Source organism: Apium graveolens, chromosome 5 (genome assembly GCF_009905375.1).
Source record: "Apium graveolens cultivar Ventura chromosome 5, ASM990537v1, whole genome shotgun sequence".
NCBI lineage: Eukaryota > Viridiplantae > Streptophyta > Magnoliopsida > Apiales > Apiaceae > Apium > Apium graveolens.
The window spans coordinates 300926927-300950717 of NC_133651.1; the positions used below are offsets into that span (position 1 = coordinate 300926927).

Consider the following 23791-nt stretch of genomic DNA (forward strand, 5'->3'; position numbering starts at 1 on the left):
AGCTAGTTGAGTGGCCAACTCAGTTTTCATAGTCTTCTTTGGTTTCTTGACCATGTTAGACTCTATTGATATTTGATCCTCACCACTCTCATTGATAATAGTTAAGGGTGCCTGCTTTCTCTTCTTTTTACTCATCTCGCCCTTTTGAGAAGATGAAGTGGTTGGGTCTTAGTTTGGGAAGGCCCCTGTTGGTGTTCATGTGTTTGTTCTTTCACAGGTACAGGAGCCATTACTGTACTAATTGTTACTGTAGACTTCATGTCAGGCATAGGGTAAGGGTAAGTCCTGTATCTCTCCAACATAAATGGAGTGATTCTAAGACTTACAGGTACCTTATTCCTATTTACAATTGCCTATTTTTGTTCTGTCTATACCATTAAGTAAATGAATGTCTTGAACTTTATGGTTTAAAGTTGACATTATAAACCTAGGAAAGAAAATTTCATTACCTCTTATGGCCAAAGGCATTGTGAGCCTTGTGCTTAGTTCCTGCAGAATTAAGAACCCCATATTTATGTGTCTGTTGTAAGTCATGGAGAACACCAGCTTCTGGACCACACTGAAGATATTGTCATACCCTGTCTTTCTGCAAGTGAAAGCCCTCACAATTGAGTCAAACAGGAATGACCATTCCCTCCTCAGATGCTTCTTATTCAACATAGCCAGGTTGATCTTCTCACTATAATTGATAAAGTCCATGAACTCAACTAGCTCTTCTTGAGTTGGGACCTCCACCATGTTGTCAATAGGAATACCCAAAGCCATGTTGATATCATTCTCATTGAATTCCACCCGCTGCCTTTGAATTGTGCAGTTTACCACCAAAGATGCAGCTTAATTCTTATGCATAACTGTCCTAATCACAGCTGAGTTCCATAAATCATTGAGAACATCCAGATACATAATTGGATTTGCAGTTAGAGAACCTGCAAAGAATGTCTCATAAAGGAACTTGATAAAGCTCTTGAAGCTACCAGGAGCTTGGTTGGCATCTGTGAATACAAGGTAGTTGGTGCCCTCCTTTGGGATAAATTCTCTAACAATGTTTGATGCCATTTCAAGTGTTTGAATTTGAGTAGGTAAGAGATTTGAAGAAGAAAGAGTTCGAAATGAGAGAGAACAGTTAGAATTTGGAAAAATTAGGTCACTTGAGATTTCGAAAGCGTAAAGAGGGGTTATGTCGAGATGTATGGGTATTTATAGAAAAAGTTATGTGACTTATCGAGAAGTAGAGATAAACGGTTGGGATTTGCTTATTGAGAAGTCACATGTAAGAATAGATACATATCGATATGTCACTTTCTTGACTCATGTCGAGAACTAAAAGGTGACTTATCGAGATTTCAAATAAATACCCAGTTTGTCTTGAATAGGCTGAATTTTTCCAACTATTATTTGAATAAATCAAAATAAAATTAGAATGGTTTTATATAAAAAGTATTTCACTAAAATAATTTATGGCATTAAATTATTTCAGTTCTGAGTTATCGAGAAGTCTAAGAATGATACTTGTAGAGAACTCTATCTAGAAGTCTCAAAGTGACTTATCGAGATCTCTACAAGACTTATCGAGAAGTCAGAATGAAAATTGTCGAGAAGTCCTTCGAGAAGTCTAGAAAAAGACTTATTGAGTACTCTATCGAGAAGTCTCAAAATGACTTGTCGAGAAGTCACTTAGACTTATCGAGAACTTAGTTCTCTATATACTTTTGTTGTTTTTGATTATGTCTTATGCTAATTTTACATATTGAAAATGTAAATTAACAGGTAAACAGTTTTCTTAGAATTTGAAATATTCCAAGCTGAATTTTCAATTTTGAAAAAAAATATACAGAGATTTATGAAATATTTATAACTCATATTCCAGTTAATTTCCGATTAAATTAAATCAATTTTGATTCACTAGAAATTAATCTGATGCAACACATTAGCCGAGTTTTTGCCTTTAGGATGAAGAATTTAACATTCTAATTTCACCAACAAATCTAGTGAAAGTTTCTTCATCCAAAGGTTTAGTGAACATGTCAGCTAATTATTTTTTCTGTTAAAACAAAAATAAGCTCAATAGTACCATTTGCAGCATATTCTCTAATAAAATGGTACCTTACATCAATGTGCTTTGTTCTATAATGATTTAATGGATTAGCAACAATAGATATAGCACTGGTATTGTACATAATTGGAATTTTGTGTAACATTAGGCCATGGTCCATTAGCTGATTTCTAATCCAAAGCACTTGAGCATAAGCAGCTATGTATTCAGCCTCAGCTGTGGAAGTTGACACAGATTGTTGTTTCTTACTATACAAGGATACAAGTCTTTGTCCAAAAAATTGACAGCTTCCACTAGTGATCTTCTTGTCAACCGTGCATCCATCAAAATCTGCATATGTGTGTCTAACAACTTCAAATCCAGTTCCCTTAGGATACTATAATCCCAAGTTTGGAGTTCCCTTTAAGTATTTGAAAATTCTCTTCACAGCCATTAAATGTGATTCCTTTGGATTGGCTTGAAATCTTGCATAAAGACATGTAACAAACTTAATGTTTGGTCTACTAGCAGTCAAATACAACAAAGATCCAATAATTGCTCTATAACCTGAAATGTCTACACTTTTTCCTTTCATATCTTCATCCAACTTAGTAGTTGTAAAAATAGGTGTTGATGCAGGTGAACAATCAACCATTCCAAATTTCTTCATTAAATCTTTAACATACTTGGTTTGGCTGATGAAGATTCCATCACTTATTTGACTAACTTGAAGTCCAAGAAAGTAACTTAATTCTCCCATCATGCTCATTTCATATTCACTCTGCATGAGTCTTGAGAATCTTTGACATAATTTTCATTAGTAGAACCAAAAATGATATCATCCACATAGATTTGAACTAGGATCATATCACCACCATGCTGCTTGTAGAATAGAGTCTTGTCAATTGTTCATATCCATGTTTAAGTAAAAATTCTGATAGTATGTCATGCCAAGCTCTAGGTGCTTGCTTTAATCCATAGAGAGCCTTGAGTAGTTGGTAGACAAAATATGGAAATTCCGGATCTTCAAAGCCAGGTGGCTGTTGCACATAAACCTCCTCTTCCAACTCACCATTTAGGAATGTACTATTTATATCCATTTGATACACTTTAAAATTTGAGTGTACATCAAATGTAAGAAATATCCTTATTGCTTCTAGTCTTATAACTGGTGCAAAAGTTTCATCATAATCAATTTCTTCTTCCTGTGAGTAGCCTTTTGGAACCAACCTTGCTTCGTTTCTTGTTACAATTCCATTTTCATCCATTTTGTTCCTATACACCCAGTTTGTTCCAATTATAAGTCTGTTATTTGGTAAAGGAACCAACTTTCAAACTTTGTTTCTTTCAAACTAATTTATCTATTCTTGTATAGCAAATATCTAGTCAGGATCAAGTAGACCTTCCTCAATTTTATTAGGCTCAATTTATGAAAGAAAGCATGCATGTAGACATTCATTAGCAGTCGTACTCCAAGTCCTTACTCCAACATTTGGTTCACCAATAATTGCTTCTCTTGTGTAACACCTATCCCATTTTCTGGTGTGAGTTTGTTGACTTAAATTTTCTGCATTTTCTTCATCATTGGCATGAATTGCAGAACTTTGTACTCTTTCTCCCCCCTGAGTTTGTGCCATCAAATTCAAGTGTGTGAGATGAACTTCCATTCTCAGGATTCACTTGTTCAGTTGACTCTTCATTCATTATGTTTCTTGTGTTGACTTCAGCTTCATCTTCAGAATCACTATCAATGTTGAGATTTTCAAACTTAAGGGCTTCATTTTCATCAAGGCATTCCAAGCCTGGACACTTGTCTTCATCAAAAGTCACATATGTGCTTTCCATAAAAATTTTTTGTTCAATCACATAGACTTTGTAGGCAGTTCTCTCCAGTGAATATCCCAGAAAAATTCTTTCAAAAACTTTAGAGTCAAATTTTTCCACATATTCAGAGTTGTCTTTTAGAACATAACACTTACTTCCAAACACATGCAGATGCTTTACAGTAGACTTACTTTTTGATATGTTTGAGTAGGGTGATTTTCCAAGATTTTTGTTGATGAGATATTTATTTTGAGTGTAGCATGCAATGTTGACAGCTTCTTCCCAAAAGCTTGTTGGCCAATTGGCATCTTGCAGCATTGTTCTAGCAGCCTCAACCAAAGTTCCGTTCTTTCTTTCAACTACCCCATTTTGTTGAGGTGTTCTAGATGCTGAGAATTCTTGAACAATACCCTTGTCTTTGCAAAATTCAGTAAAGATTGCATTTCTGAATTTTATGCCATTGTTATTCCTCAATCTCTTCAAACAATTTAGATCTTCATCCTGCTTCTCAATCTTCTTGATGTGCTCAATAATGATGTGTGGAGTTTCATCCTTAGAATGCATAAACTCTACCCATGTGTACTTTGAGTAGTCATCCACCATCACAAGTGCATATTTTTTCCTTGAAATTGATAAGACATTAACTGGTCCAAACAGGCCCATGTGAATAAATTGCAAAGGTGCACTTATAGAATTCACAGCTTTGCTTTTGTGACTAGACCTTTTAATTTTGCCTTTTTGACAAGCCTCACAAACTTCATTTTGAGAAAACTCCAGATTTGGCATGTCTCTCACTAACTCCTTTTTCACCAGGGTATTGATAACTTTGTAATTCAGGTGATAGAGCTTTTTGTACCATAGCTTGCTTTGCTCAACAGATGCCTTGGCGTAGAAGTAACATATTCCATCCTTATTTGCTGAGAATAAGTCTGCAATAAACAAGCTTCCCTTTTTTGCTCCTTTCAAAGCAACTTCACCAGTCTTCTTGCTGATAATTGAGCATTCTCCTTTGTCAAATGAAATCTTGAATCCTCTATTTGTGAATTGACTAACACTCGGGAGATTCACCTCAAGACCAGCTATCAGTGCTACATCTTCAATGACAATATTTTTAAAAACTAAATGGTCATATCACATTGTGAATCCTTTGATGTTGTCTTCAAAGATCACCAATGGGTCATCCATCTCCTCAAATTGTGATAGCAGGGCTTTATCACCTGTCATATGCCTGGAGCATCCACTTTCGATGATCCATATGACCTTTTTCACTTTGACCTGTACACAATGAGGATTAAGTGTGTTTATCAACCCAAGCAGTGTTGGGTACTTTCTTCTTGTTAACAGAATGTGCAGAAGTAGAATTTGATAATTCAGAAAGAATAGTGTTAGAATTTTGATTTGCAATTCCCTTCTTGGTTATAGACCCAGTTTTTGCCTCTTTGAGATTCATTTTCGGTCTATAACAACTTGTCATTACTTTCATATTGCAAGGAATACAATCAAATTTGTCACAGAAGGAATAAGGGTCTTCATTCTTTGCTTCATTGTACTTGTATGCTCCCACTTTTGGCTCACTAACAGCCTTTTTACTAAGGTGAGTTAGATGACTTGTAGAGCCACACTTTTGACATTTTTTCCTGGGAGCATCTGCAACAAATGCAAAGTTGTTTCTCTTGTTCACTCCAATTTTCCCATTCCTGTTCTTCTTTTTCCTTCCTACATTCTCAGTCTTGATTTCCTTGATTGGATTCTTATAATCTTGATCTACCATGTTTTTTTTTCAGTTTTGGGAGTTGGAGTTGTTTCTATGCTTTTCTTCTCATTGTCTTCATCTGCAATCTCTTGCTTGATGACCAACTCAATTTTACTGAAATTGACCTCATATGCCTTGAACATAGGTGCATCAACTTTTCTCAGCATAACTGAGACATCTTGTTTTGCAATTGCCTTTCCTTTTCCATCTTTATTTTTCTTGTTGTTGTTCAAGGCATCATAGTCCAAACCATTAGCTATGTTAGCACATGGTTTGTTCTTCTCATGATATTGTCCAACCAACTCAGATGCATTTCTGAATGACTTCAATTCCCTCAACACTGCTTCAATTTCACTAGCACACTTTAGCTTGTTCTTCAAATATTCATTTTCTTGCTTGACAGTTTCAAGCTCAACAAGCTGCAGATCCAATTCTTGCTCTTCAATCTCAAGCTTCTCATTTATCTTTGACAACATACTCACTTCCTCAGTAGCTTCCACCATGCTTGTGTAGATATGAAACATCTCTACACTCATTTTTTCAACAGTTTCTTTATATTGACTTGCATCTAAATCAATAGTGGTTAGAGTTGGTACCTCTGATTTTGAAGTGAATGATTCTCCATGCTCAAGAGCCATGAAAGCATAATTTCCAAATTCTTCTTTTTCATCATCTTCATCAGTGTCATCCCAACTCTTTCCTTCAATAATATAAGCTTTTCCATGTTGTTTCTTCAAGAGATCTTCATACTTTGCTTTATCCTTTTTCATTTTCTTTGGCTTCCTACACTCAGTAGTAAAGTGACCCAACTCATCACAGTTGAAGTACCTTATCTTTGATCTTTCAATAGATTCAGTCTTGTAGCCACCATTGCTAGCTGATTTTTACTGAGCTTTTTGGTTTCCAATTGTTGCTGTTGGAAGACTATCCCTAATTTTTGAAGAATCTTGGCTTTTTGACCCTAATGTTAGAAAATTTTATAGCAAGGTATGCCATAGATTGGTCCATCTTATCTAGCTCATCAAGGATATAGTACTCATCTTCCTCTAGCTCCAAAATAACTTGTTTTTTGGGTCCTTTGTTCTTTTGCTCCACAGTTTGCACGACTAGAGTTTGTGCATCTTGTTCATCTTCACTTGCTTCACTGTCATTGACAACCAAGGCACTAGATCCATCAACTACATGTTCTTGGTTTTACCTTAATGATTTTTTTTATAACATTTCAAGTTCATATGTCTTCAAGATTCCATACAACACCTCCAATTTCATTATGCTCAAGTCCCTTCCTTCTCTTATGGCTGATATCTTTTGTTCAAGGTGGTCAGGAAGAGATAACAAGAACTTTAGGTTCACCTCCTCAGCTTCATAATACTTATCATGAAATTGCAAGTCATTTTTCAATTTGTTAAACCTTTCAAAAACTTCAGTAATTCCTTCTTTAGGCTTTGCCAGAAAACCTTCATACTGAGACACCAATATCCTCCTTTGATTTGACCTAAGTTCCTCTGTTCCCTCACACAGAATCTCTATTTTCTCCCATATCTGTTTGGCTGTGTCATATTTTACAATGTTGTTGTACATCACATTGTCAAGTGGCTCTATCAGAATTAATTGCAAGCCACTATCCAGAAAGACTTTCTCTTTTTCAGTTTCAGTGTATTTTGAGGGGTCTTTAGGGATATAATGAGATGGGATGACCATGTCTCCATCCGTAGATTCCTCAACCCTTTCTATGGGAGTGAAATGGCCATTCTTGAGAATCTGGATATATAATGGGTTGGTCATCCTTATAAACAACATCATCTTCTTTTTCCCTAGTGTATAGTTGGCTCTGTCAAAGGCTGGTATCTTGATGCTACTTAACTTCTGTGCACTTATACTTCCAAGATCTTTATCTGTTTGCTTTCAGATTTTCCTCTGATACCGCTTGTTAGCTATTGAGTACAACACAGATGGTGTGAATGTGCTTTCTTGATTTTTAGCCTCTTTAAAACTTGTTTGGATATGGTGAACAAAACATTTTATAATTGTAGAGATATTGTGTAAGCAGAATTAAAATAACAAGCACAATAAACACAATATTTCAAAACTCACTTAATTTATATTAATTAAGTTTATCTGCTACAAATTATGTGTTCTTAAAAATAATAAGAACTCAGCTTCTTTCTTGAGAGAGTACAAGAAAATTTAGATCTGTTTTGTTACAACTAAAAATAAAGAACCAGTGTTTACTTTATAGATTTAGTAAACACAGGTTTACACAACATGCAATAAGATGTACTAAACCCTTTTCTAAGCTATATCTGAATCTTTTTATTTTTTGCTTAATAAATCTTTGCAAATCTTTTAAGCCTGTGACCATCCTTTGTCAGTTAATCTTGGCCTTTGATCTTGCACTCTTCAAGCTGCTTTTGTAGACTTTCCAATCTAAGTGAATAGATCGTTTATTGATTAATAATCTTGAATTTTTTACTTGTCTGTATTACTGTATTTGAGGTTCATATCGAGATTTCCGGTTTATTGTATAGAGAAGTAACATCTCGATAAGTATAATGACTTATCGAGATTTTTGAGCTCTATATAACTGTATTTGACTTGTCGAGGTCTCTGAGTTACCTATACGTGTACTTGACTTGTCGAGGTCTATAAATCTCTACATGTAGAAATAACTTGTCGATATCTCTGAGATCTCTATATACATATTTTGATTTATCGATATATCTGAGATCTCTATATGAGAAATTGACTTATCGATATCTCTAATTCTTCAAATCTTCATTTGACTTGTCGATATCTCCGAGTTCTCTACATGCAAAAATGACTTGTCGATATCTCCAGTTCTCTACATCTTCATTCTACTTGTCGATATCTCTGACACTTTTCTATAAGCCATTTTGGACTTCTCGATAAGTCATTCTGGACTTGTCGAATAACTTCTTGATAAGTCATATGACTTATCGATGTCTTGACTTAGAATATTTTTCTTATATAGAATAACTTTGTTCAACTCTAAACTTCTACTTTTTTCTCTGAGACATGATCATGGTTTGATCTTTTTCTAGAGTTAATTCCTTAGTTTGAATCTGTTCACAGAAAAAAAAATCAGTCTAATCTTCTAACCGTTTTTACAGATTCAATAAATACAATACAAAATATGAAATTGATTATCAAACAACTTAATCTTAGGTTTTCAATGTGACTTAATCTTGTTATTGTAGAGACATGTCTTGCACAATATTTTGCATAAAAAAAGGAAGAAACGGAGGGTAATTAAACAATATTTTGATATTTGATTATAAAGGACATTTTCTGAATATATAAAATAAAAATTCATGAAGACAGTTAGTAAATGCACATGCATGCTAATAGGGGAAACATCATACTTTAGCAGGATATTTATTATGCAAATGAGTACGGACGTGCTCTGATAATGCTAGTGAATTACATAATATTACCGGCGTATAAATATATAAACGATTACAAAATTGTTCTTCAATAATCCACTCTGTCTCTTCCGTCATCAGATCAGATCTGGATCACTACCACCACCACATTGTTACCCCTGACGAGATTGGTTGCGCCCGCAGCTCCTCAAACTATATGATTCAGCTTCATCTACGAGTATGATGCATCAAGCCATGAAAATGACATCATAATTTACGGTCAGCATGTGTCATTATGTAACAAAAATATCATTATTTATCTTCATATTTATATTTGACGGATCAAAGTTTAGTATTAGAGTTTATCTATTATCATATGTTATCTCTGATTACTTTCGTTAATTTTATATAAAAATAAGGTAAATTTGTTATTAGGCCGCTAAAATTTTGATCAAGGACATGGCCAAATTTATTGTAAAAGAATTTTTAGAAACCAGGTGACAACTTCATAATAATTCTCATAACATAAAAGAAAGGTGTGTACACATACATGCGCACAGTTTTTACATTTTCGTAAAGAAAGGGCATAAAACACCCAACAGGAACACAAGAAAACAAATCCCAACTCTCTTTCTTTATTCTCTCTTCAATTACAATAATATATACTTACAAAGTTACAATACATACATAATATAGATATATCTATTTGCCTTGTGATTTGGGTATTCGCCGGCGATCACATTTTCCGATTGTCTGTTTTTCTTGATCTCCGGTGAGCTCAGGTAAGAATAAAAATACCACCTTTACCCTTTTACTTATAACAATCTGTATCTATAAATTTTCTTAAATTAAGGGCTGTTTTCAAAATTTAAAATTTCTGGGTTTAGATCTGTGGATTATGAGGTTTGAGTGTATGGAATCTTGAATTGTTAGAATTGATAAGTGTGTGAGAATTTGCATGCAATTTGATTGTAATTTGAATGTTTTTGTAGTATATTGAATGGGAATTATGAATTGTAATTGCATTGTTGGTGATGTTGTGATGGTGAATTTTAGGTGAAATTTCGAAAAATCTTGGAGTTTAGGAGTTTAGGGTAGGTGAGGTTTGGTTAAAATGGAGGAGGGTATGGGATCTGAGGTGATAAAGAAGAGAAGCTCGTCGGGTTGTTTGATTATTAAGAAAAAGGTGAATGGAGTGTCGAGTTTTGGTGGTGAGAGGTCGAAGAAGGGGTTTGAGTCGAGGAGTGAAAATAAGAGGTCTAGGCTGGTTCTTACGGATTCGGGGTCGAGTGAGGATGTTGAGCCGGTGAGGAGGAGAGTGAGGGAGGATATTATTTATGAGAGGAGGAGAAGTGGGATTGAAGAGAGTAGGATGTTGGGGTTTGAGAGGAAGAGAGGCGGGATTGACGTTTTTGAGTTTGATGAGTATGAAGGGTTTGATGGTAAGAGGATGAGAATGGATCATATGGATGATAGGTTGAAGTTAGTTGGACGGAGTGGGGATTATGAGGGTTTCGAGAGTGGGTCTAGTAGAAATGTTGGTTTTGATGGGAGAAAAGGTAGCTTGTCAGGTGGAAGGAGTAGAGGGCCTCATTACAGTGGTAAGAGTAGGTATGAGGAAGAGGATGACGATGATGATGAATTGCATCTACCGAATTCTACTTTTAGTGAGAAGCGTCGCGAAGCACCCACTGAGTCTCTAAGGGTGCAAGGGAAAAATGGTGTATTGAAGGTGATGGTAAATAAAAAGCAGCAGGGTTTTCCTGTTAAAGGTCTTGATTACCCAAGAGCTGATGAGAGAATGAGTTCTAGGTCTGAAGCCGCTGTCAAGAAGAATAAAGTGATACGACCTTCATTTTACTCGGATTCAAAAAGACCAGAAAAACCAGTTTCGTTTAAGACCGAGAAAAGCTATGTGAACTCACGAAAAGCATCACCAATTCTGAGCAGTAAGGCTGAAGATTTCGACTCAAACGACAGTGAAAATTCACTTAAACAGGAAACAAGTAAGCAAGCTCAGAGGTCCCAGAAAGTATTTGATAATGACTGTAAGAAAAGCACACAAACTGAAATTTTGACTCCACCTAGAGGAGGAAAGGAAAGCAAAGTCAAGCGTGGTAATGGCACTGAGAAGCAATTATTGCGGGAAAAGATAAGGAGTATGCTTCTTGATCGTGGTTGGAAAATTGATTATAGACCAAGAAGAAACAGAGACTACCTAGATGCAGTTTATATTAACCCTGCTGGAACTGCTTACTGGTCTATTATCAAGGCTTATGATGCACTTCAGAAGCAATTAGAAGAAGAGGAAAATAATGTTAAACCTTGTGATGAATCTACTTCGTTTACTCCTTTACCAGAAGAGATAATCAGTAAATTGACAAGGCAAACACGTAAGAAGATTGAGCGGGAATTAAAAAAGAAGAAGAGAGATGCTGTTTGCAGTAGAAGTTCCAAGGAAATTACCAGGAGAGAATCTGCCAACTGCACAGACAGTGAACAGCAGGAAGAGAAACTTAGCTATAATAGGAAACCCAATCACAAGTCGCTAAGAGGCAGATTGCATGAAGAAGATCATTTGAGTGGAAATGATTCAAGTGATAATTTGTACCAGGTAAAGGCAAAAAAAGACACAGTGGAAAGACAATCTGCCACGAACTCTCATATTATACAGGGAAGAAAGAGTAGGAAAATTGGCAGATGTACATTGTTGGTTCGTGGTTCTGACAATGGCCTGAATTCAGAAGCTGGTGGCTATGTTCCCTATACCGGAAAGCGAACCATATTGTCTTGGTTAGTTGATTCTGGAATTGTTCAAACAGGCGAGAAAGTGCAATATATGAATGGTCGGAAGACAAAAGTGATGCTAGAAGGTTGGATCACGAAAGATGGGATCCATTGTGGTTGCTGTAGCAAAATTCTTACCATTTCAAAGTTCGAGATTCATGCAGGAAGCAAACAGCGTCAACCTTTTTTAAATATGTATGTGGAATCTGGAATTTCTCTTATGCAATGCCAAATAGATGCATGGAACAAACAAAAGGAATCAGAACGAGAAGCTTTTCACAGTGTAGATGTTGATGGTGATCCAAATGATGATACCTGTGGGCTATGTGGTGATGGTGGGGATCTGATCTGTTGTGATGGTTGTCCATCAACGTTTCACCAGAGCTGCTTGGATATCGAGGTATATACATAAACAATTACATATATGTATAGTGCATGTTTGTCATCTCTAATAATGGCACTGCATACCCACATTTGCAAAAACATATCAAGTTGCCCTCAAAATTAAATGTCTATTACTGTTAAAAGTATATTGCCTATATTGAATGCTTAAACTGACCTGGATATTGTTCCAACATCAATTCCATTGTTGTCATCTGTATGGTTAAAATTTAAGATTTCAAAAACATTGTTTTTTCCTTTTGTGTTGTCATTTAAGGCACACAGGAGACAATTATAGTAATAGTCATTCGTTTTTTGTGGGTTGGGGCCTTAGAAATTGTCAATTTGTATACACACACACACACACGAATGAGAGAGATAAATAGATAGAAAGAGAGAGAGGGAGAGGGAGAGGGAGGGTCACGCTCTAGTGAGAACATATATTAGCCTGAGAACAGTGAGAACAGTATTTTTCTGCTGTAGAACAAATATAACATTGAAAATATGAAAAACATGCGAAACAGTTGTTCTGCACTTTCAAAATAGTGCGGAACAGTTCTTCTGCACTTTCAAAATAGTGCAGAACAATTGTTCTCACACAAAAAATGTTCTCACTTGAATCATGCCGTATATATTGATATCGATATTTAAAGTCAGATATGCAGTGGCTACCGTAATCACATTTCGAACAGCAATTGATGTTGTGTAAGAACTTATAAACTTGAACCCTTTCCCAAACTGATGAAGAAAGGTCAAATAGTGTGAAGCTTGGATTCTCTATTATTTTAAACGTTACTAATCAACAAAGTCTACATCTACAGAAAGAGAAGGTAATGCTAATTCAACTTGGACCAGGATTCCAGTTCTTAGCACACAAGGAACCTATTTTTTGAGTAACTAATTGTGTGAGACATATATTTAGGAACTGAACTTGTAATTAATGCGGTACCACCTAGTGTAGCTCCTTATTAATGTATTTTGTAAGGGCAAGGCCTGAAGGTTGTGTACATTGGGACCTTCCCCTGCTCCGGGGAGGGAGCATGGTTATGAGCTTTGAAGCTTTGACTAATGTCTCCTCCCCAACTCTCGTCCTTCAGGCCGAAAATTTAAAACTCCACTATGGTAAAACATTCACTTCTTAATGCACAAACACAAAATAAAGATCCAGGAGAAGTAGGACAAAGTTCAAATCAGCAGCAATTAGGCTGTTCTTTGGCAGAAGGGAAACTGGTGCCTGACTAGGACATGCAACTGCAAGCTTCTTTCTGGGACTCCGGGCTTTAGGTTTTTGCTGGTGTAGTGCCCTTTGTTTATTTAATAAACACATGATATCTATGATTCCAGATATAACTACACATGCCTAGTACCAAAAGACCGGCCTCCATGGTCCCAGTTCCCATAATTTAGTTCCAGTTTCCATAATTAATATATTACAAAATACAAACCTAACTTGATTGTAAATTTCAAAGACTGGCCTCCATGATTCCAGTTGCCGTAATTTGTTACAACTTACAAGTATCTATCACATACCTACCGAGTATGTTGCAAGGATTATATTTAACAAACTTACATTGTCTAGCTGTTGAGCTTGGTAATCTCGAACAAGTTAATTGAGGGGGTAGGATATAGATGTAGATATTCAGACTTAAATGTAGTCATCGCGGATGTATTTTCGAGCCTGATTTCGAGGCCATATTCCTAAGAACTCTCCGTGCCTGGTTTTTGAGGTCTTTTAGTCCTATCTGTCCCAGGTCTGATCAGGGTGGTCTTTGCACATTTCTCAAACTTATAAAACAGTGGGTTGTCATCAGGTGGGCCATGCCTAAGGCTGGGATCTTTGAGGCTCTTCAAGGCTCTTCGAATGGTGTGATTAAGTCCTCGAATGAGCTAAATTAACGAGGATGAATTCTAAATATAATGCACTTGTCTAGTTACTAAGCCCATTAGTAATTTTTCTGTTTTTCACTTCTGAGAAATAATTATATTTTATATTTGAAGTACTTGTATCTTTATTTCCACTGCAGATGCTCCCCGCAGGTGATTGGCATTGTCCAAATTGTACATGTAAATTTTGTGGGTTTGCTGGTCGGAGTAATGCTAAAGCAGATGATAGAACCGACAGCTCACTTCTTTTGTGTAGCCTTTGTGAGAAAAAATGTAATCATCTGTATTAATCTTTTGAAAATTCAATCAAAGTGCATATTTGATTTTTCATTTTGTCCGCTGTTTTTTGAAATTATAATTTGAAATTTACTGAAAGTGTGCTTTTTCCTTCCTAGACCATCCGTTGTGCAGTCAGGATGAGGTTAACTCAGGAGATAGAGCCAATTCGTTTTGTGGGAAGAACTGCCAAGAGGTATCTCATTTGACAAATTACTGGTATCTTTTAATATTTAATTGTTTAGGCGAAGCTATTTTAGATTGACTGATAATTCATGGTTGGTTACTTGTTAATGAAGGATTACTATTTTGTGTTTTCTGTGCTTACTTTGCCAATTCCATTTTGATAAGTTGGTTTCCGTAACACAGATGCTAGATTTCTTACCCGCTTCAAGCAATAGACCCAAATAGATCACCTGAATTATGTGATTTATTGGCCGGAACCAGAAAATTTCCAAAATTTAAATTAAATCAGGTCTATGTTAGCAGTATAAGCTCTGAGAAAAAGACCCCCTTTGTGTGTTGAGCTTAACTGGAAACTGGGTTCCTGTTAAATATGTTATACCGTGGTGTGCCCCTTTTAGCAATGCGTATCTTAGTCCTCGAAACTCATATTGGTCAATCACTGTAGAAATCGAACCTAATTTCAGACTAAGTTATAAGGGAAGGATGAATCATTGTATTTACATCAATGTTTTCTTAAAAGGTTGTCACTATACAGTAAATACTATGTTATTATTTAATGTAGTGAACCAGTTTTATTTATTTATTTTTTGCACTCCGCTGTTTGGAAACTTATGCTATCTGGTGCATGTGCTGCATATGGATAAACTGGAACTGATTATGATATATTCTGTACAGATCTTTTCACATTTGCAGAAGCTACTTGGGGTCAGACATGAGTTAGAATCCGGATTTTCATGGTCTTTAGTTCATCGGATGAATCCGGCCTTGGAAAGTTTGCATCTTGGATTTCCTCAACGGGTAGAATGCAATTCTAAGCTTGCAGTTGCACTGTCTGTTATGGATGAGTGTTTCCTGCCCATTGTTGACAGGAGAAGTGGGATTAATTTAATTCATAATGTTCTCTACAACTGTGGGTAAGCTTTTGCGAAATATATTTTGTTTAATGAAGTGCAGTTTATGAATTAGTCAACTCTATGACTTGTACAAAGGATGATGATCCTCTGTCTCCTTTATGTGTGGCTGCTTAACCATTTAATTGAATCGAAACCCATGTGTTATAGTGAATTATAGTTCTTGTTATAATATGTTTCAGTAAAAAATGAGTCATGATGAAAAAGGTTAAGCTCATAGATTGCTTAATATTTTTGCAGTTCAAACTTTACTCGCTTGAGCTATAGCGCCTTTTACACAGCTATTTTGGAGAAGGGCGATGAAATAATCAGTGCTGCGTCTATCAGGTACATGTCTCAAAAATTAAAATTGTTCCCATTTCAATTACATGCACACACAAAAAAGAATGTTCTTCCATATTGCTTGGATTCCAAGTTGATTTAATTTACAATAGTTGTATATGATTGAGAGTAGAGATGAGATTAGAGTGAGATACGTGGTGGAAAAGATCCATTTTTAGACTTCAACATAATAGCAAAACTACAACAACTCGGTATTTTAGGCATAAAGTTGAACATTGACTCAAATTTGACTTAAATGACTACTAGACTTCCATTCTATTTCTTCTTTAGATTTCAGATACACTACTAATACAATTCTTATAACTTTTGAATGATATTCCTATTTTCAGGCATAAAGTGCTTTCCTGAGCATAAATCTTTGCAATAACTATCAGTTCTTTTTTTTGAGGGATTATCATTTTTTATTTAAATATTAGAAGAGAGGATGACGACGAAAATTGAAGAAGGGCATGCCTAAACTTTCATTTTTTCTTGCAAGGCATAAAATCACATAAGAGTATTCCAAGCTCGTTTTGTCTTAAAGCTACTTGTAAGGTCTTGCTTCACTTGGTTCTTACATATATTCTGTGTTGCTGTACCTTCAACATCAACTCGCAGCATATAAATTCTTTGGGAGCTAATAGTGTAGCTAATCTTGATTAGTTTTCCCATCCTAAAGAAGTTTCATCTAAACTTATACATATATAAAAAAATGTAGTAATTAATCTGAACTGAATTATTTGAAGTTTAGCCTCCGGAATGTCTTGAAGTCATTATGTTGAGCTAAAATGTTGATTTATTAGCATATGTAAGGTGTAAGTTCATGATTTTACCCTACTTCTGAGTAATCCTATTCTTCTCTATTAAAGCGAGTCATTTTAATTGTTGCAGACATAGATGAATATATGTTATTTATCTGTACACTCTGCAGATTACTCTAATGAATTTGTTTATTACATTGTAGGATCCGTGGTACGCAACTAGCTGAAATGCCATTTATTGGAACCCGCCATATCTATAGACGTCAAGGGATGTGTCATCAATTGTTATCAGCTATCGAATTGGTATGAAGATAAGTATTTGTGATATTTAGTATTGCATATCTGTCGGGTTAATAAGCTGAATCATAATTGAAGTGACCCTCAACTTGCAACTGGGTAACCGGGTAATTGAACTCAAAAAAGTTTGTGAACTAATATAAAGTTATAAACTGCACTTAGGTCATTAAAAAAAACTTGCATGACCGTCAAGTATGATCGACTTTTAATGGAAAACATTGTTTGTTTCCAATCCGCAAACACACACATAAGATAACATGTATGAAAAACCTTAAACCCACTCCATTACTCATAAGTCATAACCCATTGATTCCAACCATAAACCCATTCTTCCTTCAGACATATCAATATCATAGACACATACATACACACCAATTAACATCAACGTCAAATACCTTGTATCAATACTAACATCAATAGCAGATGTGCAATCGACCCAATCAGAATAAGAGATTATATTGATGGTAAATGATAGTAACCTGGGCACAAAAAATTGATAATACGGTTGTGGTATTGAGATGTGTATGAAGGTGTAGCTGCAATTAATTTTGATTAGCCAGAGTATCAAATTTAGGTGGTGATGGAAGGGGGTGATTCTAGCCTCCCCATGTGAGATATTTTCTTTAATTTTTGTCAAATCTTGAATACTTGATTTGGGGATATAGCTAAGGCCGACCTTGAACAAGCAGCAAGAAGATAAATTATGATAATTTAGGTTGAAATTGGAGTACATGTTGAGATTCTTAGAAGGTGAAAACAATATCAAGGAGATGATGGTAGATGAATGAGTGACCAGATTGATTGGAGAATAAAACGGCGGGGGGGGGTGTTAATCATGTTAGGATTGGGTTTGACACATATGCATGCCATTTCAGCTTTCTGTTTAGCCCGTTAAGAGGATAAATGGCGGTTATGTAACTGCAAGTTTGGACTAGTATAGTGAGTTGACTGCAAATTTTTTGAGTTAAATTATCCATTTGCAACTTAACAGTTAGTTCACTTATTATTTAGCCTATTTACCCCATATCTGTCTGATGAAGTGTTGTGAAATATGGACTAATTTTTAATATGAAACTGTGGTTGATCTGACTTGTATTTTCTGATGTTTAGTGGGTTTGTAATTATTTTATCTGTAAGTGTGCCACAGTCTACTACATTCCTGTGGTCTGTGCTCTCTTCAGCTCCCAGGGCTTCTGTTTTCCTTCTCCTGAGCTGTCGCAAGAAAAGATTCAGGAATAGGACACTGTTGTGGAGAACATGAATTTGACTGTTCTCTGTACAATTAGTATAGCATATAGTTACATGTATTTTTTTCTTCTAATTATTATGTAAAGTCCCATTAGATTAACTATTAAATTTGTCCTTATTAGGGGCATGTCATGTCATCGTGGTCTTGTCAATGGAGAACTAGCACTTTCGCTATTAGAGGCATGTCACGTTGTCACGATCTTGTCAACTGACAACTAGCACTCTCGCAGAGATATGAGTGCAACTCCTTGGTTGTAATTGTATAACTCACAAACTTAGATATTATGTAGTGCTAATGCTGTCATGTGGCTTGGATTAGTGTTGCACCATAGTTGATTCATGTTAGATGCCATTCTGCTATCAAATTTCTTGTGTGTTCTGTTAATATCATGTGTTACGATATGATTATAGGCTTGTCACTGACCATAGCATGTTTCTTGTTGGCCGTATATTGTGCGCCTTACTTTCATTTCTCTTTGTTTGCAGGCCCTCGGCACTCTTAAAGTTGAGAAATTGGTTATTCCGGCTATCAGTGAACACATGAATACATGGACCGAAAAATTTAATTTCAGTCCGCTTAAGAAAACTCACAAACAGGAAATAAGGTCGATGAATATGTTGGTGTTTCCTGGTACAGATATGTTACAGAAGCTACTGATAAAGAGGGAAATTACAGAGGGAAGCATAGCTAACAATCCAGGTGACAATATGTTCATCAAAATATCAAGTATTTTTCCCTTGAATTTTCTCATTACATATTTGGGCATGCTCTAAATTTCAGTTAACTTTATTTAAAAACTTTAGGCTCACAGTCTACTAAAGCAAATGAAGATAGTCCTACATGGCCCATGTTCGGTGCATCTGATACTGATTCATCTTCGAAGCACGATTTCAATACGAGCGAAGGCACTGACTTGCTGGAATTGACTGAGAGCAGTAGCAAAGCCACGGCATTGCTTTCTTCTTCACAAATCCCAACTGATCCTTCAAATGATATTCCTGCAATAAGGGGTTCTATAATTTCCCCCTGTGAACTTAAATATGAACCTGCTACTGAGACGACTTCTTTCATCAATTTAACAGCAGTTAACAATCTAGCTGAATCCCTCAGCCTCAAGTCCACAAGTCCCTCGAATGGACGTCCCAGTACTTTTGAGGCTCAGAAAGCTGAATTGGGTCAATCCATTAAAGATTATACTCAATCTTCGGTTGATGGTGTCATTACTCTTGAAGAGAAAGCAAAAGCAGCATCAGATGAATTAATTGGTGATTCTTTTCTTGAAACTTCTGATTGCAAAATCGAAGACGATGATGCAACTGTTATCCAGAATTCTGTATCTGTAAATGCTTCTGGTTCTCGTGGCACAAGTGAAAGTACACATGTTGAATCTGATACGAAAAATCACACTGCAGAGGATTCAGACAATACTTGTGAAGTCTATTTGAGTGACACTTTTGCTAACCCTTCCAAAAATTCTGTTGAGCAATTGTGTGCAAAGAATAATGTTGGGGATGACACTTTACCTGGAAATTCTACCGTCGATATCGAAGAGAATGCAATAGCTATTCAGATTTCCGTACATGTACGTGATTGTGTTTCTCAAGTCACTAGTGGAAGTAGACATATCGATACTCATGTGAGTAATCACACTGCAGCTGACTTGACTGATACTTCTGAAGTCCATGTAAATGAAACTTCTATTAATCCCCACGAAGATGCTGCTGAGCAATTAACTACAAAGAATATTGTTAAGGATGAAACTTCACGTGAAACTTTTGCCAGTACAATCGAGGAGGATGCACCCGCTATTCTGAATTCCATACATGTACTTCATTCTGTTTCTCTTGGTGCACATGAAAGTACACACATTCATTTTGACATGACAAATAAGACTGCGTATAACTTGGACAAGAGTTGTGAAGTCCATGCGAATGAAACTTCTGTCAATTTCCTCAAGGATTCTGTGGAGCAGTTACCTCCGAAGGACATTGTTAGGAATGAAACTTTACGTGAAACTTTTGGCGGCACTATCAAAAAGGATACAATTGATATCCAGAATTCTTCATCTGTACACCATTCTGTATCTTTTGACATGACCGATCTCACTACAGTTGACTTGGACAGCAGTTGTGAAGTTCATCTAAATGACAAATTTGTCAGTGCCCCCAAGGATTTTGCTAAGGAGTTATCTTCAGAAGATATTGTTGAGGGTAACACTTTACGTGAAGCTTTTAGTGGCACTCCCAAAGAGGATTTAACCGTCATCCAGAATTCTGTATCTGTACTTGACTCTGTTTCTCTTGGAACATGTAGAAGTACGCACGTTGATTCTGACATGACTAATCTCACTGCAGTTGACTTGGACAATAGTTATGATATTAATGTGAATGACTCCTGTGGGAATTCCCACAAAGATTCTGCTGAGCAGTTATCTTCAATGGATTTAGTTCAAAATGAAACTTTGAATGAAGATTTTACCGGCACAATTAAGGAGGATGCTACTTCCATTCCGGATTCTGTACATGTAAACGATTCTATTTCTCTTGGCACATGTGAAAGTACACACATTGATTCTGACATGGCTAATCTCACTGCAGTTGACTTGGACAATAGTTGTGAAGTTAATGTGAAAGACTCCAATGTGAATTATTACAAGGATTCTGCTGATCAGTTATCTTCAGAGGATTTAGTTCGGGATGAAACTTTACTTGAATCTTTTAGCGGCATTGTCAAAGAGGATACAACTGCAATACAGAATTCTGTATTTGTACAGGATTCTGTTTCTCTAGGTGCATGTGAAAGTACACACAATGATTTTGACATGACTAATCTTAGTGCAGTTGAATTGGACAATTGTTTTGAAGTTAATGTGAATGACACTTCTGTTAGTTACCCCAAGGATGCTGTGGAGCAATTATCTGCAAAGGATAATGTCGAGGATGAAAGTTTGTGCGAAACTTCTGCCGGCAATATCGAAGAGGATCAAGCTGCTATACAGAATTCTGTATCTCTACAACTTTGTGGTTCTCGAGACACATTTGAAAATACGCATATTGATTTTGACACGAGTAAACACACTGCAGTTGACTTGCAGAAGACTTCTGAACTTGACTTGAATGACACTTTTGTTAATTCTCCCAAGAATGCTGTTGAGCAATTATCTACAGAGAATTCTGTCAAGGAAGATGTTACCGCAACCGAAATTATAACCCAGGACAATGGAGGCAATGTGGAGGACGGTGTTCATGTAGTAGAACAGAAAGCTGCTTGTGTCGAACCTGTGATGGATTCTTTCATCAAAACATTGCCGATAAATAATACTTCTCAAGCAGTTGGTGAAGACCCGTCAGAATTGAGTTCTGCAAGTGATGTGGTTGCTAATGAGAGGAAGGCAGGATTGAAAAACTCTGTTATAGGAGATGCCCAAGAAGTAGATGCGAAGATTGCTTCCATTGAGCTTAATGTTGATTCTGTTTGTTATACTCCTGTTACCAATAACACTTGCAAGGCCCTCAACGAGAATGGAACAGGATCAACTTCAGATGAGAGGACCAAAGATGTGAATTCTGAATCATTTTTATCAGATATGAAAAGCGATTCACATCTGATGGCTACAGAAGTTGCTTCAAACTCATCAGTTGGGGAATAATTTTGTAACTGGATGGAGAGATAAGTGGACATGCTAGTTTTGTTAAATTGTGTTGATGGTGGGCTTTATTCCATAATCATTACATGGCAAGCTCCGGTGCTGGTTGATGCGATGCAAGGAAGTTGGTCGACATTTGTATGGTTTGCAATATCCAGTCAAAGTAGTTGTCTTGGTGCATTACAAGGTGTGGCCCCAATCCTTCACTGTTTCCTGTAAAATTGTTATAGTTCATGGCGACGTCCATCCTTGTAGGTAGTGTTTAGACATATCTGCAATGTATGTATTGTGATAAAGATGAAATCGGAGTAAGTTAATAGAAAACCTCGTGCTATGGTTAAGCATTGAAGCTTATGAGATGTGACAAACAGACGAGTAATTTTGTAAATTTCCTTTGTGTATTGGTACCTGAATATCAGGTATCTAAATATAAGCAGTCCTGCAATCTCTCGAGTCTTGTATGCTTTCACCTAAATGAAGACGGGATATAACATAATTTGAGGTGCAATATTTAGTTTTATATAGATGAATGTATAAAGATTTGAAGGCTTGGTATATCTTAAGCATTCTACATTTTAACTTGTGCAAATTGGTTAGATTTATGATTAATTGTATAGTGCAATCCATTTGGTTTGGATCATTGTGATTTTGGTACCAATATTTTGAACAATTGCACTTACAAGTTTGGGCACACCGTTTCCGTCAATTTCTGACGTTACCATTAAATATGTCAGGGGTAAAATAGTAATTTTCCAATGTTTAATTACATTTTGACCATTGAAATTCAACAAAATTTTCATCTTAACCCATGAACATTTTTTTAACAGTTTCGACCTTCAATTATAAAAAATGTCCAATTTAACCCTTTTAATAAAAAAAATTATTCTACTTTGAAATATAATTGAATAAAAAATACAAAATACAAAATACGAAAAATAAAGATTATTTCATAAAAATTTAGAATGATTCGTCATATATTTTTAAATTATAATCATAAAAAATAAAATATAAACACAAAACTCTTTTTTATAATTTTTTATAGGGTATACGTTTTATCTAAGATTCGAGTCCTTATAATTCAATTTTTAATGAGGCTTACCATTTTGGAAAAAATCGTTTTATTATCTATCACTTTCGTTTTTACAAATTTTTAAAAAATATCATTTAGGGGGTTATTGTTATTGAAAACAAAAAAAAACAAATTTTCAAAACATAAAAGAATAAATTATATGTAACTATTCAAAATTTCGAAAATAAAATAAACTATATATTATTATCATCGAAAATATAAATTTTTCGTAAATAAACTATATATAAATATTATCATAAATAATTTTTTTTAATAAAATGGTTAAAATGTATATTTTTTTATAGTTAAAGGTCGAAATTGTTAAAAAAAATATTTAAGGGTTAAAATGAAAAATATGTTGAACTTTAATAATCAAAATGTAATTAAATATTGTCAAATTACTATTTTACGCCGAACCTATTTAACGGTAATGACAGAAATTTACATTTACACAAAGGGTGCAAAGTGCAGCCCCCAAATTTGTCTGGAGTGTGAAATGCAATTATTCAAATAATTGATATCAAAATGACAATGTTTCAAACCAAAGAATGTACTAACAAAATCCTTACAAATAAGAGATAAAAACACTTTCTTGAATGAATAACAAATAAAAGACCGTGCAAGTCACAACTCATAATTTTCACAAACTTTTCAAAGCACCCTTACAAGTAGAGGTGGCCAAACGTGCGGGTTCGAACCGCACATTCGGGACCGGCTCGTACGAAAACCGTAAAATATTCGGCCCGATTCGGGCCGGTTCAAACCCGCACAACCCGCCGAAAGAAGCGAACCGAATACGAATTTAACTTTAAAAAACCGGAACCGGCACTAACCCGCACGACCCGCACAGGCGAAGCCCGCGTGAGCCGCACGAACTATGCAACCCGCACAGCCCGCACGGCCCGCACGGCCCGCACGAACTATCCATCTCCATCGCTACGCTGCTTCTCAAAATATCTACCATATCTGATCATTTTCATGCTACATCCTAATACACATAATCAAATTGATCTAAAATGTTTAATCCAAAG

General features: G+C 35.7%; 1 protein-coding gene across 2 annotated transcripts; it reads left to right on the forward strand.

Moving 5' to 3' along the window:
• Positions 1 to 9544: 9544 nt before the first annotated feature.
• On the forward strand, positions 9545 to 22278 carry LOC141659238 (uncharacterized). 2 transcript variants are annotated; one of them, XM_074466030.1, is made up of 9 exons: positions 9545 to 9774; positions 9985 to 12179; positions 14185 to 14317; positions 14440 to 14516; positions 15182 to 15420; positions 15658 to 15744; positions 16703 to 16802; positions 18531 to 18744; positions 18849 to 22278. In XM_074466030.1, exons 2-9 carry the CDS (start codon positions 10107 to 10109, stop codon positions 21692 to 21694), a joined length of 5769 nt encoding a protein of 1922 aa, XP_074322131.1. In that variant the 5' UTR covers positions 9545 to 9774; positions 9985 to 10106; the 3' UTR covers positions 21695 to 22278. The 2 variants fall into 2 exon arrangements, with proteins under 2 accessions (XP_074322131.1, XP_074322130.1); XM_074466029.1 differs by having other exon boundaries at positions 10049 to 12179.
• Positions 22279 to 23791: the final 1513 nt, after the last annotated feature.